Source organism: Ipomoea triloba, chromosome 1, assembly GCF_003576645.1.
Source record: "Ipomoea triloba cultivar NCNSP0323 chromosome 1, ASM357664v1".
NCBI lineage: Eukaryota > Viridiplantae > Streptophyta > Magnoliopsida > Solanales > Convolvulaceae > Ipomoea > Ipomoea triloba.
This window is the reverse complement of record NC_044916.1, coordinates 26,509,042-26,525,210: the sequence shown is the minus strand read 5'-3', so window position 1 is coordinate 26,525,210 and position 16,169 is coordinate 26,509,042. Positions and strand designations below refer to the sequence as shown.

Below are 16,169 nucleotides of genomic sequence, written 5' to 3'. Positions count from 1 at the left end.
TAAATGTAATACTTTTGAGGAAAAATACAATACTTTTACATTTCGATTTAAAAGTATTACATTTTTCCTCAAAAGTATTATATTTACCCTTATAAGTAAGGAGCACTTGTCATCAACATTACTTATTATGAAAAATGTATTACTTTTTCTCTTATAAGTAACAAAAAGTGTATTCTTGATTAGTGTTATATTTGAGCACATAAGTATGACATTTGCACATATAAGTATGACATTTGCATAGTGCCTTAATTCGACCCAACTCGTCTCACGAATAAGGATCCGTGAGACGGTCTCACACAAGTGTAACCCTTTGACCATTATTTTTTGTACCCACTATAGACACAATATCCATGAGGTTATTTGCCCAGTTCAATGTAAAGTTAGTGCACTATAATAATGCCTAATCATTAATTAATAAGTTACATGACCTTTGAGATTCAAATGGATATATATATATATATATATATATATATATATATATATATATATATATATATATATATTATTTATATAATTATTATTATTATTATTATTATTATTATTTTTGAAATCAAACCAGCACCAAGAACATTGTGTATTCTAATTAGCAGAGTATTGACCTTTATTACTGTGTATTCTATAGTATTTATGGACAAATATTGCATCTAATTGTTACAAAGGAGCAAATAATGCATAGACGCGTGTTCACGTAAGGTTATCTCCAAATTGGAGCTATAGAGCGGTCCAAAAGCCAATAGCTACGCTGATCGGGGATCCCAAGTGACAATAGACCAAATGTTGGTCTTCTATAATGCAATATCATTTTAAAAATAATAATTTACTCCTTCAAGCAGATAAAAAGAAATCTTCTTTATTATATTATGATGTCTAGAAAAAATTGTCTCTATAAATACGTTCATAAAATTGTTTCGCCAAATTTGAAAAAAAATTTCTAGACAAAGTAAAAACTAAAAGAATTTCTTTGAAGAATTTTTTTTTTTCAAATATGAACTTCACCCAACTGTATGTACAATGGGGTACTTAAATGAAGTAGGTTAAATCGAACACCAAAATCAAAATAAAAGAAACTATATTAATGCAATAAGAACTAAGAACACACGGCGATGGGGGAGGCGAAAATGGAGAGGAGAGGCAGAGAGAAAAGAGCAAAAGAAGACGACAATCGTGAAGAGGAGAAGACGCCGCCTCCACACCTACGATCTCGCACTGTCGCCTCTCCATCACCATTGAATGAGGAAAAGAAGGTTTTGGGTTTTACAAAAGGTGAAGTAGGGAGTGGTTTTTTCTTGATTCAAAACAGTGTTGTTTTTTTATTAATAAGTTTTGTTGCTATTATACCTTTCGTTTATTTATAGAATTTGTTATTTCTCGCATCTTTAGCAAGTTTATTCCCTCTCGCTTCTTTTGCGAGTTTATTCCCTCCCCTTTTTTTTGGTGCGTTCTTGTTATAAGCGTAGAACGATAATTGGTCATGGCGTATGTGAACCACAAAAGAAACCTTTCGTTTATTTATAGAATTTGTTGCTTCTCGCATCTTTAGCAAGTTTATTCCCTCTCGCTTCTTTTGCGAGTTTATTCCTTCTCGTTTTTTTTGGCGAGTTCTTGTTATAAGCGTAGAACGATAATTGGTCATGGCATATGTGAACCACAAAAGAATGAAGATTGATACTCGGGTGGTGTCAACGACTTTTGAACTAGAGTATGCCTTCGTTATGTTTGACCAAATTACTATTGACAGTAAAGAAGCTTGGAGTGCTCCTATCGACTTCAGCTTCAAATTTGTGCGATTCAAGTTTTTGATAACATTGTTAGGAAATTTGTTTCTATGTCTAACTGTAAAGAATGTTTGTCCATTCCATTAATCTTTCTTGTAAACGTTTCCGCTTATGATTCAATGAATTAGTCTCGAGAAATTATTATAAAAAAAAAAAAAAAAAAAAAGGAACTAAGAACACACCTATTATACCTATCACACTATCAGCATCTACATCATCTGAAATAAAACCTAGTACCTACAATTGAAGAGAGACATTATATTCTTCAAGTCTACTACTTAAAAAATAAGATACCATCCTTATCTTACAAAAGTTAACTACTATCTGGCACAACCACCATTGATTACATTTCTACTTTAAACCATGCAATGGAGCTACACTATACACAATTCCTAAAACTTTGGGAAGCCAACCACTCCATAGCCAAGGTTATATATCGTCCATGTAAACAACTTGTGCTTTTGGAGATACACGAGGAAAGCGCAACAACTCTCTTGAAATTTTGAGAGGCATGGAGAGATTGGGATCATTAAAATCTTGAATAACAATTTTTTCTAAGGCAGGGGATTTAGAGAGCAACATTTTCACAAAAAACATTTCCACTTTGGATCCGGTAAATAATTCAATCTTTATTGTGTGAAGCATCTTTAGATCTTGATCAATAATACAACCGTGATCCGCGGGAAGTCTTGTGTCTTCAGTTGAACATGTCTACAACTCAAACAAAAAATGAAAAGCAATCAAGTACAAGCATAAGGAAATTAAGAAAATATATACTCCATATATAGGATCGATTTCTTACGAAACATGATGCTTGAATCTCCAGTTCACATAAGTTGGGAGATTTTTTAAGCAATTGTAAAGCAACAGTGAACTCCATTCCGTTAGCAAAATTCAAACGATATAGCTTGATTACTTGCAGATTTATTGCAATTGGGAACACCGATGCAGCTAATACAAAATCTTCATGCTTAAAAAACATTAAAAAAAAATCAGCCTTGGGACAAAACCCTTACAAGAAAGAGAATGTGAAAGTAGAGATTCTTACCAAGGAGAAGTGATCCAAGCAAAGAGTCTTAATTGCTTTTAAATGAAATGCAACCCATCTCAATTCGGCCGCTTGTATACGACCAATAATAGATAAGCTTTCAAGTTTTGGAACTCTGATCCCAAAATTACTAATCCCTAAACAATAATAGAATCCCAGCTTCTCAAGATTAGGAATGTTGTAGACAATTCCATTAATTTTATCACTAAATTGAACACGCTCGAAAACTAATGAAGTGAGATTGGAGAATATACAAGAGGCCTTTATTGACAAATCAAAACTGAAATAGCCCAATATCAGTTGCTTAATTGTTGGGCACGAGACTATACAATATGGCAACTGATATTTATATTCAAGGTTTGAACCAGGTATGGAGATTGTAAGTTCCTGAATACCATTTCTTGATAGAAATAGAAGCCATCGATCTAAATCAGACTGTTGCAACTTATGACCTTGTAAGTAAATGCATAGAGCAAATTTCTTAACAGGTCCAGCATGGCGCAAGAGAATGTCATTTATGATGTTCACAAAAGCGTAGCTTTTATCACCTTCGCATCTTTGGACACCCTGTAACAAGTCCAAATCAATCACAATCCGCCCCTGCCCCAACCAAACATCCCTCCACCTAGTCGAGAGTATAGCAGTTCTTGCAGCGTCTCGAGTGGGTAACCTCTCCAAAATTCTTTCCTTAACGTCTGCTGGCAGTTCACTTATTGCATCCCTACTTGAACCGCACTTTGTAGCCATGAGAGATAGAAGGTGAAAGTTTAGAATTTAACCGGCCTTATAGTGGGTGATGAGAGAGGGAGAGAAAGGGGCGAGCAGTGGAAGAGAGCTGAGAGGGCGAGAGGCTATGCAATTAATTGACGGAAGAGAGAGAGACAGGAGCTAACTATTTCAATTATTTGGATTTTGGAGATATCAATATTATTATCTTTTAGGATTGTTATTTAATGAGTTCTGATTTCTAGTTCAAATATAATTCTAATTAATAAAGAATTCTTAATTGTTAGGGTATGTATCTCCGTCCCTTCTCCCTTAAGATTCTCAATTTGTGGCTAAGATTCTCAATTTGTGGCTTTAACGGAACTTCCTTAGAGCATCCTTACAGCATTCATACTAGAATCTTTATAGGAATTTTTGAAATAGTAAAATATAATGTGGAAAAAAGAGAGAATGTATTTTAATCTCCTGTAAAATTGATTTTTAAAATAGTGCACTGCACCAGTGAAAAGCGCACAGCAAGCACCCACACGGGCACATGGTGGTGCGTTAATAGTCCTAGGTTTTTTTTCTTGTCAGATCCTTTTTTTGCTTTTTTTTTTTTCTTTCATATCCTGTCTCCTACGTGTATGTTAAAAAATCGTGTAAAAAACATACTCCATACCTGATTTTTGGAACAGTAGAAGTCTACTTGGATAAGAGAGAATAAAGGTAAGAGAAGAAAAAATAACTCCTGCAAAAAAGGTCCTTATCACTGTGCTTATCCCGGTCTCATGACGCTTGCTCGTATCCAGGGGCGGAGCCACCCCTTGGCTTAGGGGGGCCTTGGCCCCCCCCCCCCCCCCCCCCCCCCCCCCCCCCCCCCCCCCNGGTCTCATGACGCTTGCTCGTATCCAGGGGCGGAGCCCCCCCTTGGCTTAGGGGGGCCTTGGCCCCCCCCCCCCACCCCCACCCCCACCCCCACCCCATTTTTAGTAGGTATATATGTATATATTATTATAATATGAAAATTTTACACTTTTGGCTCCTCCTATTGTTTTAAAAAAATCTATTATGTATATATCAAATGAACTCAAAATACATATATTAAAGCCTAAATTCATTAAATAAAAATAAATCAATCAAATAATCAAATTAACCATAATTTTCTTTATTAATTAGCTTATTTCTTTTGTTAAGATTTTAATGATAGAAGACATTAAATATCTAATTTAACTTCATTACTCTGTAACTTTTTTGCGGTATATATTTTAGTTTTATTAGTTGATTATTAATAATTGACAACTTTTTCGTCCCTAAATTGGTGGTCGTGCTCACTGTTTGTCCCTAAACTATAATTGGCGTGACAAATTTCGTCATTTTAATAAGAGGTTGAACTCACCCTTCGTTCTTAATCTATTTTTTTCGTCCCTAAACTACATTTACCCTATAACTTAGGGATGAAAAGTGTAAATTTTTTATTTTTTTTTCCATTGTATATATTTTGTGTTATGTGAAAAATTTAAAAGTAATGTTCGATAACCTTAACGATCATACTCATATAATTATATATTCATATATTATACTATTGCACATAGTATAATTAAAAATAATTATCAATAATAATCTATACAATCATATATGATATATATAAAGATATTGTATGATTGATACTAATGCCGACTAAATTTGGCCCCCCCCCCCCCCAACCCTGACTTCCTAGCTCCGCCGCTGCTCGTATCGTATGACATGAGCTAATAACATTAACCTCAATAAGAGAGCAATATCATTTTAAAAATAATAATTTACTCCTTCAAGTGAATAAAAAAAATATTCTTTATTATATTATGATATCCAGAAAAAATTCTCTCTATAAATACGTTCATAAAATTGTTTCTGGTCAAATTTGAAAAAAATTTCTAGACAAAGTAAAAACTAACGGGCTGTTTAGTTGACCGTAGTTTTGAAGGAATTGAATTACAATTCAATGAATCCATAAATTACTGTGTTTGGTATGAGAAAATTGCAATTCCTCCGAATTACAATTCCCTCTCAATGCTGAATTCTAATTCATGGCCTCACCCTAAGAATTCTAATTCAGCGTGGAATTGGAGGAAAAATAGCTTGTCAAGACTTTTTTGCCCTTCTAACACTACACAGGCCTCAGAATTCTAATTCTAATTCATAAATTACTTCTTGTTTGTCTGTTGTTTTTATTTTATTTTATGTATTATGTTGAAGCTACTTCTATAATAAAAATAATAATAATAATAATAATAATTATTATTATTATTATTATTATTATTATTTAAGCTAATGGGATATTATGCTAATTATCATGCCATTTTATAACTTATTATTATTATTATTATTATTATTATTATTATTATTATTATTATTATTACTACTACTACTACAACAACATAAGGGCATTTTAGTCATTTTGTCGCTTATTACCCTTCAATTTCCTTGTACTCTTATTCCTGCATACCAAATACTGTAATTTAAATTCCTACTTTGAAGAAATTTTTTTTTTCCAAATATGAACTTCACCCAACTATATGTACAATGGGGTACTTAAATGGGCAAATTATTGCATGGACCATGGTCCACACAGCTGTGTGAACCAAAAATAAAAAGTACATTATTTTTATACTGTAGGTACATTATTTGACAGTATATATCAAATAATGTACCTTCAGTACAAAAATAATGTACCCTAAAATAATGTACCTACAGTATAAAAATAATGTACCTTCAATACAAAAATAATGTACTTTTTATTTTTGGTTCACACAGCTGTGTGTGGACCATGGTACATGCAATAATGATTGACTTAAATGAAGTAGGTTAAATCCAACACCAAAATCAAAATAAAGGAAACTATATTAATGCAATAAGAACTAAGTACACACCTATTATACCTATCACACTATCAGCATCTATATCATCAGAAATAAAATCTAGGGTGTGTTTGGTTGTTGGGTTTAGGCATAAGGAATGGGTATGAAAGTGATTGCTTGTGTTTGGTTGATAGGTTTTGTGAATGCTACTATAGGTTTGGAATACCCCATTAATGAGAAAACACACACCCTTATTAAATAAAGGTTTCATCTCCCTTCATCCTTTCTTTCCCAATTATTAAGAATCATTCTCATTCCACCCAACTACCAAACATACTAAGGGTGCGTTTGGTTCGCACATGGGAATCGGAATCGGAATGGGTATCAAATACTTGGTAATGGAATGGGTTTTGGTGAAAGTATTTAACATGTTTGGTAATTGGGTGGAATGGGAATGATTATTAATAGTTGAGGAAAAAAGGAGGAAGGGAGATGAAACCCTTATTTAATAAGGGTATGGGTTTTGTCATTAATGGGGTATTCCAAACCCATAGTAGCATTCACAAAACCTATCAACCAAACACAAACAATTACTTTCATACCCATTCCCTATGCCTAAACCCACCAACCAAACACACCCTAAATACTTTTACTAAAACTCATTACCATTATCAAGTATTTGATACACATTCCGATTTCGATTCTCATGTGCGAACCAAACGCACCCCCAGTACCTACAATTGAAGGGAGACATTATATTCTTTAAGTCAACTACTTAGGAAAATAAGATACCGTCATTATCTTACAAAAGTTAACCACTATCTGGCACAACCACCATTGATTACATTTCTACATTAAACTATGGAAAACCGTGGAAAGCCAACCACTCCGTAGGCAAGGTTTATAGTCCATGTAGACAACTTGTGCTTTTGGAGATGCACGAGGAAAGCGCAACAATTCTCTTGAAATTTTGAGATCCATGGAGGGATTGGGTCCATTGGGATCATTAAAATTTTGAATAACAATTTTCTCTAAGGCAGGGGATTTAGAGAGCAACATTTTCACAAAAAACATTTCCACTTTGGATCCTGTAAATAATTTAATCTTTACTGTGTGGAGCATCTTTAGATCTTGACCAATAATACAACCGTGATCCTCTGGAAGTCTTGTGTCTTCAGATAAACATCTCTACAACTCAAGCAAAAATTGAAAAGCAATCAAGTACAAGCATAAGGAAATTAAGAAAATATATCTCCATAGGATCGATTTCTTACGAAACATGCTCGAATCTCCAGTTCACATAGGTTGGGAGATTTTTGAAGCAATTGTAAAGCAACTGTGAACTCCATTCCGTCAGCAAAATTCAAACTATATAGCTTGAGTACTTGCAGGTTTATTGCAGTTGGGAACATTGATGTGGCTAATACAAAATCTTCAGGCTTAAAAAACATTAAAAAAAAAAAAAAAATCAGCCTTGGGACAAAACCCTTACAAGAAATAAAGAGAATGTAAAAGTAGAGATTCTTACCAACCAGAAGTTACTCAAGCAAAGAGTCTTAATTGCTTTTAAATGAAATGCAACCCATCTCAATTCGGCCGCTTGTATATAACCAATAATAGACAAGCTTTCAAGTTTTGGAACTCTGATCCCAAAATTACTAATCCCTAAACAATGATCGAATCCCAGCTTCTCAAGATTAGGAATGATGTAGACAATTACATTATTTTTATCACTAAATTGAACATTCTGAAAAACTAATGAAGTGAGACCGGAGAATATACAACAGGGCTTTCTTGGCAAATCAAAACTGAAATAGCCCAATATCAATTGCTTAATTGTCGGGCACGAGACTATACGATATGGCAACTAATATTCATAATCAAGGTCCGAACCAGGTATGGAGATTGTAAGTTCCTGAATACCATTTCTTTGATAGAAATAGAAGCCATCGATCTAAATCAGATGGTTGCAGCTTAAGATCTTGTAAGCAAATGCATAGAGTAAATTTCTTAACAGGTCCAGCATGGCGCAAGAGAATGTCATTTATCATGTTCACAAAAGCTACACTTTTATCACCTTCGCATCTTTCGACACACTGAAACAAGTCCAAATCAACCACAATCCGCCCGTGCCCCAACCAAACATCCCTCCACCTAGTCGAGAGTATAGCAGTTCTTGCAGCGTCTCGAGTGGGTAACCTCTCCAAAATTCTTTCCTTAACGTCTGCTGGCAGCTCACTTATTACATCCCTACTTGAGTCGCACTTTGTAGCCATGAGAGATGATAGAAGGTGAAAGTTTAGAATTTAACCGGCCTTATAGTGGGTGATGAGAGAGGGAGAGAAAGGGGCGAGCAGTGGAGGGAGATGAGAGGGCGAGAGGCTGTGCAATTAATTGACAGAAGAGAGAGACAGGAGCTAACTATTTCAATTATTTGGATTTTGGAGAGACGAGAGCTAACTATTTCAATTATTTGTCATTTAATGACTTCTGATTTCTAGTTCAAATATAATATAATTCTAATTAATAAAGAATACTTAGTTGTTAAGGTAGGTATCTCCATCCCTTCTCCCTTTAAGATTCTCAATTTGTGGCTTTAGAGGAACTTATTTTCTTTTCCATCATTCTATATTTTTCTCACCTTTTTCTGGGCCCTACACTACTACATAGTCCCTCCATCTCTTTTTATGTGTTTGATTCAGTTAACAAGACTTGACTGAAGTTATTTTTAATTCAAATTTTTATAATATTAAGTTTAGTATTAATATACAAAATTTATAAATTTAGAAACTACACGAAAAGTATTATTAGACACAAAAAAAAAAATTTTAAAATAAGTAAAAAATAATAAAGAAGAAAGAGTTGATTTGACTAATAAACCGTAAGTAGGACAAATAAAATGGGATAAATTACTATTTTGAGAAATAACAATTAAGCCATCGAACCCAAATAACTCCCAAATAAGCCACTAAACTCGGTAAAACAAAACAATTAAGCCATTAAAATCGAAAAAAAAAATTGCAATTAACATTTTTAACAGGCCATTTGCATATTCCGGCCGGGTTCCGGCCCCCGGCGACGACTATTCCAGCGACTTGCGATGACCGAGTCGTCGCCGGCCGCCCTCACTGGCATTTAGGAATTAGGATAGATGCATAAAGATCAGAGTACCTGTTCATTAAAGAGATTCCCAAGGTCGAGTCCTTTTGACAGAGAAATTAACTCAAATGCATTCATGGGAGTAGGATGTTCTTCACTTCTGTGTCACATGACACTCCTGTATAATATGAAAAAGAATGCACCCAATGAGCTAAATCTTATTTCTCCAAACTTCATCTTGAAATTGCATATGTTTGGCAAACTCACTTCAGAGAGCTGAAAAACACCTTCCACGTCGTCCAGATTCGCGTTTTCCATCTCATTGAAAATAGGCGGTTTAAAACCTTCCTTAAACCACTCACCCTTTAAAATCTTCGGGATGGTAATGCTCTGCAAAGTATAAACAAAAGCAAATGAAGAGTGATGCGAGTTTTGCAAGTCAGCCCTTTCGGGTGAAAACCTGTTAGCAAACACCAGGAAAACATAGCTTGAATAATTTTTTCAATAAACCACACTTGAAATTGCAATTGCAATTGAACAAGAAGTGGATGATTCTGATTAATAAGATCTAACAGTAGAACATATATGTGTTCACAAAGTTCATTAACAACTATAAAAGTAACTCATCGTCATCTATACTGTATATGCTTTTCATTTTATCTGTAATCATCCATAATGTTATCTTGATCTCATTAAAGTTCATATGAGACAGGTCTCCTGACAGGAACATGTTAACATTGTTTTTCAACAAGATCCAACTGCAACCTGGACTCTTCTTTATCCTTTTCAATTTTTTTGCCAATCTTACTTGTTCCTCATCCTCCTTCTTCCCCAGAAAAGAGTAAATGTCTGACAAGACAACATAAGGAGCAGAGTTGCTTGGCTCCAAGTTAGAAATATGCTCAGCTGCAACCTTTGCGAGATCAAGACGCAAGTGAGTCCTACTTGCACTGAGAAGAGCACCCCAAACCCCAGAGTGGGGCTCAAGTGGCATTGAATTGATCAAACTCATTGCCTCATCAAGCAAACCCGCTTTACCAAGGATATCAACCATGATAGCATAGTGATCAAGTTCTGGTTCTATCATATATAATGATCTCATGGACTTAAAGTAGTTCCATCCTTCTTCTACCATCCCAGTGTGTGCACAGGCTGAGAGAACACCGATAAAGGTAATGCCATTTGGTTTTTCACCTTCACTCTCCAGCTCTTTGAATAATATAAGTGCTTCATTGCCTAAACCATTTTGGGCAAATCCAGTTATCATGGCATTAAAAATAAAAATGTTGGGTTCCCTGACAGATTTGAATATTCTATAAGCATCGTTTAGGCTTCCGCACTTGGAATACATTGAGACGAGGGAGCTTTGGATTAGCAAATCATATTCCAAACGCATTTTGAAAACATGAGCATGTACCTGCAAACCCTGATTCAATGCTGCCAACCCAGCTGAAGCACTGAGCATACTGGATAAAGTAATAGAATTTGGTCTAACTGCACTTCTAAGCATCTCTATATACAAACAAATAGCTTCCTCGTATTCTCCCTTATGAACAAACCCAGAAATCAAAGTAGACCAAGCAACAACATCTTTCTTGGGCATCATTTCAAACAAAGCAATGCACTTCTCAGTCAACCCTCTGTTAGAAAACCCCATAATCATAGTGGTCCAAGAAACCACATCCTTCTCTGGGGCCATCTCAAAAAGTTCATAAGCCTCTTCAAGTCTATCACCTTGAACATAACAACTAATAAGAGAATTCCATGAAATTATATCCTTATGTATCATTGCATCAAATGTACTTCTAGCTGCATTTATATAACCAAATCTAGAATACATGGTTATGATGGAATTGCCTAAGAAAACATCACATTCATGTCCTAATCGTAAGACCAATCCATGAATTTGACAACCTAGTTCATATTTACAGTATCTCCCACAAGCTTCAAAAATTATAGTGAATGTAGTTGGCTCAACCCTCACCTCACCTTCCCTTCTCATTTGCAGAAACAATTCAAACCCATCCTCAAAGGACCCTACTTTCATATACCCATTGATCATAGAACTCCAAGTTACCGCGTTTCTCTCCCACATCACATCAAACAACTTCCTAGCCTCAGTAACATTCCCATTTTTACAGTACCCATCAACCATTGAACTGTAAGAAACAACATCCTTTTCCACCATACTCTCAAAAACCCGAACTGCCTCCTCCAGCTTCCCATTCTTTAAGTACCCATTTATCAGCACATTTGAACAGACTGGCTCACGGAAAACCACTGGAGTCTTGTGATACAATTTCTCAGCCTCAATGAAACTCCCTGCATTAACAAACCCCGTGACCATAGCCGCAAAAGACACTGCGTTTCGCTCTGTCATCGACCCAAAAAACTTGAATATCTCATCAATCTCAACTCTGCTCCTCATATAAGCCGTTAACATCGCATTCCACGACACAACTGTTCGTTGGGGCATTTTGTCAAACAGGTCACGGGCTTTCTTGAGCAGCCCGTTTTGACCGTACGCCGAGAGCATTGCCGTCCAAGATACAATATTTTTAGCGGACATGCCATAAAAAATTGACTCGGCCTCTTCAATGTTCCCTTTCCGGCCATTTTCCGATATCTGGGAATTGCAGTATATGAGGAATTTGATCCGATCAGCGTTGCAATTCTTGAGGGTTCGAGTAGCAGAAACGAAGTAACGAAGGATTGAAAGAGAGGTGTAGTTTCTGAAAGAATGGTAGACTCGAAGGGCCCTTCGCATTGTTAACATGCCTGGGATAGCGACAACGGTTCATAATAAGGAAGATAGCTGCTTCGCGCCATTGGAAAAACCGAAAAAGAATAAAAAGTAACCCACCAAAATAAATCTTTATATTCTTTCTTATAGCCTATAGTTAGGGATGGGAACGGGCATGGGGCGGAGGGTTTACTCCGCGTACCCGTCCCCAAAATCTCGACTCCGTCCCTGTCCCCATCCCTATCTCAACGGAAAATTGGAAATAGTCCTCATTTTTATTTCCGCGAAAAATTAAGTGGGTCTCCGATTAATTTTTAGTTTTAAAATTTTAAATTAAGATAATTTTTAATTAAAAAACTTAAATCTTAATATATATATATATATATGTATGTATATATATATTATTCGGGGACGGGGCAGGGAGGGGAGGGGTATCTCCGTTCCCGTCCCCATCCCCGTCCCCGGCTCCGTTCCCCGAAAAATTTTCTCATCTCTGTCCTCGACGGGGCGAGGATCGGAGATCCCTTTCAGAGAAGGGGCAAATTGTCATCCCTATTATTGTAGACGAACTCCTGAAGTTGTCCCCATAAATTTATATATTCTGAATAGTAAGATTATGGTTAAATTGGTATTTGCACATTCACACCTCTATAGAATTATAGGCATTGGTTTTTTTTTTTTTTTTGAAGATTAGGCATTGGATTTTTTTTTCCCCTTAAAAAGACATGTTATACTACAGAAATGCCACTGATAATTAACTATATTATACATATATATGTATGTATGTTATGAAGAAATGTAATTATATTTTTATGAGGCAAATTATAATATAGGTAAAGATTTGAAACCCCAATTTTTAAATTTTATAGATAGAATTTTAGATTTTGGTCATTGCATGATGAAGTATAAGGAAATTCATTTTGAAGTCATTAGAAAACAAGGATTAGTAGTAGAAGTCTACTAAATAGCAAGACTACCCAACAAGGGTCACACTTGTGAGACTGCCTCACGGATCCTTATTCGTGAGACGGGTCGGGTCGGATCAAAGCACCATGCAAATGTCATACTTATATGTGTAAATCTCACACTTATATGCTCAAATATAACACTAATCAAAAATACAATTTTTGTTACTTATAAAAGAAAAAGTAATACATTTTTCATAATAAGTAATGTTGACAAGTGTCTCTCACTTATAAGGGCAAATATAATACTTTTGAGGAAAAATGTAATACTTTTAAATCGAAATGTAAAAGTATTGTATTTTCCCTTAAAAGTATTATATTTACCCTAATAAGTAACAAAAATTTTATTCCTGATTAGTATTACATTTGAGCATATAAGTATGGCATTTGTGCATATAAGTGTTACATTTGTATCTTGATCCGACCAGACTCGACCCTCCTCATGGTGAGACGGTCTCACATAAGTTTTTGCCCAACAACAATAGTTTATAGCTGAGTAATTGCTAATTAACACCATACTTTCCAAACAATGGAAGTGTTTTAAGGATAACAATGCTATTACAGGCATACAGTAGAACAGAGGTTCAAGTATTGACTCTGTTACAATGTAGTATGAACTTCTCAACCTACTGAAGCACGCTCGAACCCACTCCCTTTCATGTGGGAGTGTAAAACGGGTGCCACTAAACCACAAGGTTTTTGGCAGAGGTTAAAGTATTATGACTTCTATTAAGCAACAAAGACTTTTCAAGGACCAACAGCAAAGTTTTTTTGATAAACAGCAAAGCTTATAAATAGAGGACAATAAACATTAGATTTTTTCAACCAACATTCTCAGTTTATTTCTTACTATTTTTGGATCGTTGGCACATTACCAATGTGGACCGGTTGTAAACGCCGTTTGTAAATGATAAATATGTTCGGTTCCGGTTCGCATTTATTCTGATTCCAGTTTCGGTATGAACCGTTGGTACAAAATTTATTTATTTATTTGTGTAAATTCGATTTTAAAATAGTCGAAATTCAACAATTATTTTATTTTATTTTTATTTTTTCAAGTTCTGAATTGTAACACGAACCGTCTTTACTGTTTCAATTTCAGTTTGGTTGCTATAGTGTCCGGTTTGGTGAATAACTCAGGAGAAAAAGTGCTATAAGTCTATAATTCAAGGAGAAAAATATCATTTTTTCTATATAATAATTAATACTCCGTAATAATAAATACAGAGTGCCTACTTTGTCCCATTTTGTACCTTATTTGATTAACATAATGAGACTTAACTGAAGTTATTTATAATTTATTTTTTAATTTCATAATTTTAATGTTAATATTAGAGTTAATACCTCCAATGGTCCTCCGAGTATTAGCGATATACCAGTGGTGGTCCCTCGTCTTTAAAACGACCAGGATTCATCCTCTATCTTTTTCAAAATAACCACCCGTGGTCCTCTCGTAGAAACGGTGTCAAACTGACGTTAAAAATGAGGGCAAACTGGTCATTTCCATGTATTTGATGTTTAAGCTCAAATTTTCCAGTTGAGAGCGTTATTTTTCCCCAATTGTCAGCCCTAAGCTCAAGTTCTTCAAGTTGTTTTGCCAAAGGAGGCTTTGTATGAGGATGGACCATTTTATGCCATGGATGAGGATGAAAAAAACCCCATCGCCATTGTAGCAATGACAAACAATTCATGTACGCCATAAGAAGATGGATATATAAGCAAGTCTTCTTAAGCTTCCATCTAATTTACTTGAGAGGCATGAGCATTATACCATGAACATTCACTCAAAAAGCAATGACCAAGATGAACAGTATTCAAGATTCTTGGAAATCAAATTTATTTGCAAATAGATAAATTACAAATTCTCAGCTGTTTGAAAATTGCAAAAATCCTTTTATTGATGGGAAAGGCAACATACATTTGCTATTATTCTACTAAAGCCTTGAATCCGATTCTCATAATAAAACTAATTTCAATTTTTCTACAATAAAAACTAAAAATTTACCTTTGAATTTGAAGGGAATTTCACTTTAAGTGAATGTTGGTGGGATGGGCGAATCAAAGCTCTCCAGAATCTCCGTTTTCACGTCGCTGCTCTTCTTCTCTTCCTCTTTGTTTCCTCCGAACAATATGCGATCGGGGACAGGGAAGACGTAGATTCGCAGAGGCGCCGAGGCTCACATGGGGTGCCATAGGGTCATCGACGTAGATCTGCGGAGGCGCCGAGACCTTGCCGCAGGGAGTGGACGCCGCCCGTGGCGGCTCCAGCGATGATAGAATTCCACGAATCCTCCTTTTGGCGGACCTAGACCATGGAGCAGTCGAACGCGCCGCCGACATCGTCTAGCGACCCTTGAAGTTTCCGGCGACCCTTAGAGGACAGTATTACCATGGCTATGAGTCGCTGAAGGGTCAATCTTTGTTGTTGAGCTTCGACAGCAGCCATTGCAGCAGAAGCTTCTTTCCCCAATTTACCCATATTTGACTTTAGTTCGTGAAGCTTTGTTTCTGCAGATTCCAACTTGGACATATAATCTGGATTGCCATTAGATTCCCTTGCTTTAGCTTGTCGCAGTCGAACGCGCCGCCGACCCTTGAAGTTTCCGGCGTTCCCATAGCGGCGACTGAGGGTTTAGAGAGGGCTTTCAAATGATTGTAAGAAGAATGGAATTGTACTTTGTAGGTCTGATTTTGCAGATTCCAACTTGGAGAAAGGGGCTAGCGGTCAAGTTCTTCATTTTGGAGGAAATTGATTTTGGAGAAGGAAATTGGGTAAATTCCAGCCACGGAGAATAGCTTAAACGATGAAATAATTTTAATGTCAATTTTGCCCTCAAAAATTAACGTTTAATTGACACCCAACCTAACGGAGGACCTCGGGTGGTTATTTTGAAAAAGATAGAGGACGAATCCTGGTCGTTTTAAAGACGAGTGACCACCACTAGTATATCGCTAATACTCGGAGGACCATTGGAGGTATTAACTCGTTAATAT

The 16,169-nt window shown here is 35.8% G+C and overlaps 3 protein-coding genes across 3 annotated transcripts; all 3 read right to left on the bottom strand.

The window, feature by feature from the left end:
- Positions 1-2,204: 2,204 nt before the first annotated feature.
- On the bottom strand, positions 2,205-3,570 carry LOC116011338 (F-box/FBD/LRR-repeat protein At1g13570-like). Its single transcript, XM_031250891.1, has 3 exons — positions 2,824-3,570; positions 2,578-2,745; positions 2,205-2,486 (listed from the first exon to the last, which is right to left on the bottom strand). The coding sequence occupies exons 1-3, from the start codon at positions 3,568-3,570 to the stop codon at positions 2,205-2,207; spliced, it is 1,197 nt and encodes a 398-aa protein (XP_031106751.1).
- Positions 3,571-7,126: 3,556 nt separating this feature from the next.
- Positions 7,127-12,344, bottom strand: LOC116015399 (pentatricopeptide repeat-containing protein At1g53600, mitochondrial). The gene is made up of 5 exons (XM_031255453.1): positions 10,276-12,344; positions 9,735-9,857; positions 9,540-9,645; positions 7,643-7,807; positions 7,127-7,556 (listed from the first exon to the last, which is right to left on the bottom strand). Exons 1-3 carry the CDS (start codon positions 12,241-12,243, stop codon positions 9,622-9,624), a joined length of 2,115 nt encoding a protein of 704 aa, XP_031111313.1. The 5' UTR covers positions 12,244-12,344; the 3' UTR covers positions 7,127-7,556; positions 7,643-7,807; positions 9,540-9,621.
- On the bottom strand, positions 8,249-8,644 carry LOC116011327 (F-box/FBD/LRR-repeat protein At1g13570-like). Its single transcript, XM_031250880.1, has one exon. The coding sequence runs from the start codon at positions 8,642-8,644 to the stop codon at positions 8,249-8,251; it is 396 nt and encodes a 131-aa protein (XP_031106740.1).
- Positions 12,345-16,169: the final 3,825 nt, after the last annotated feature.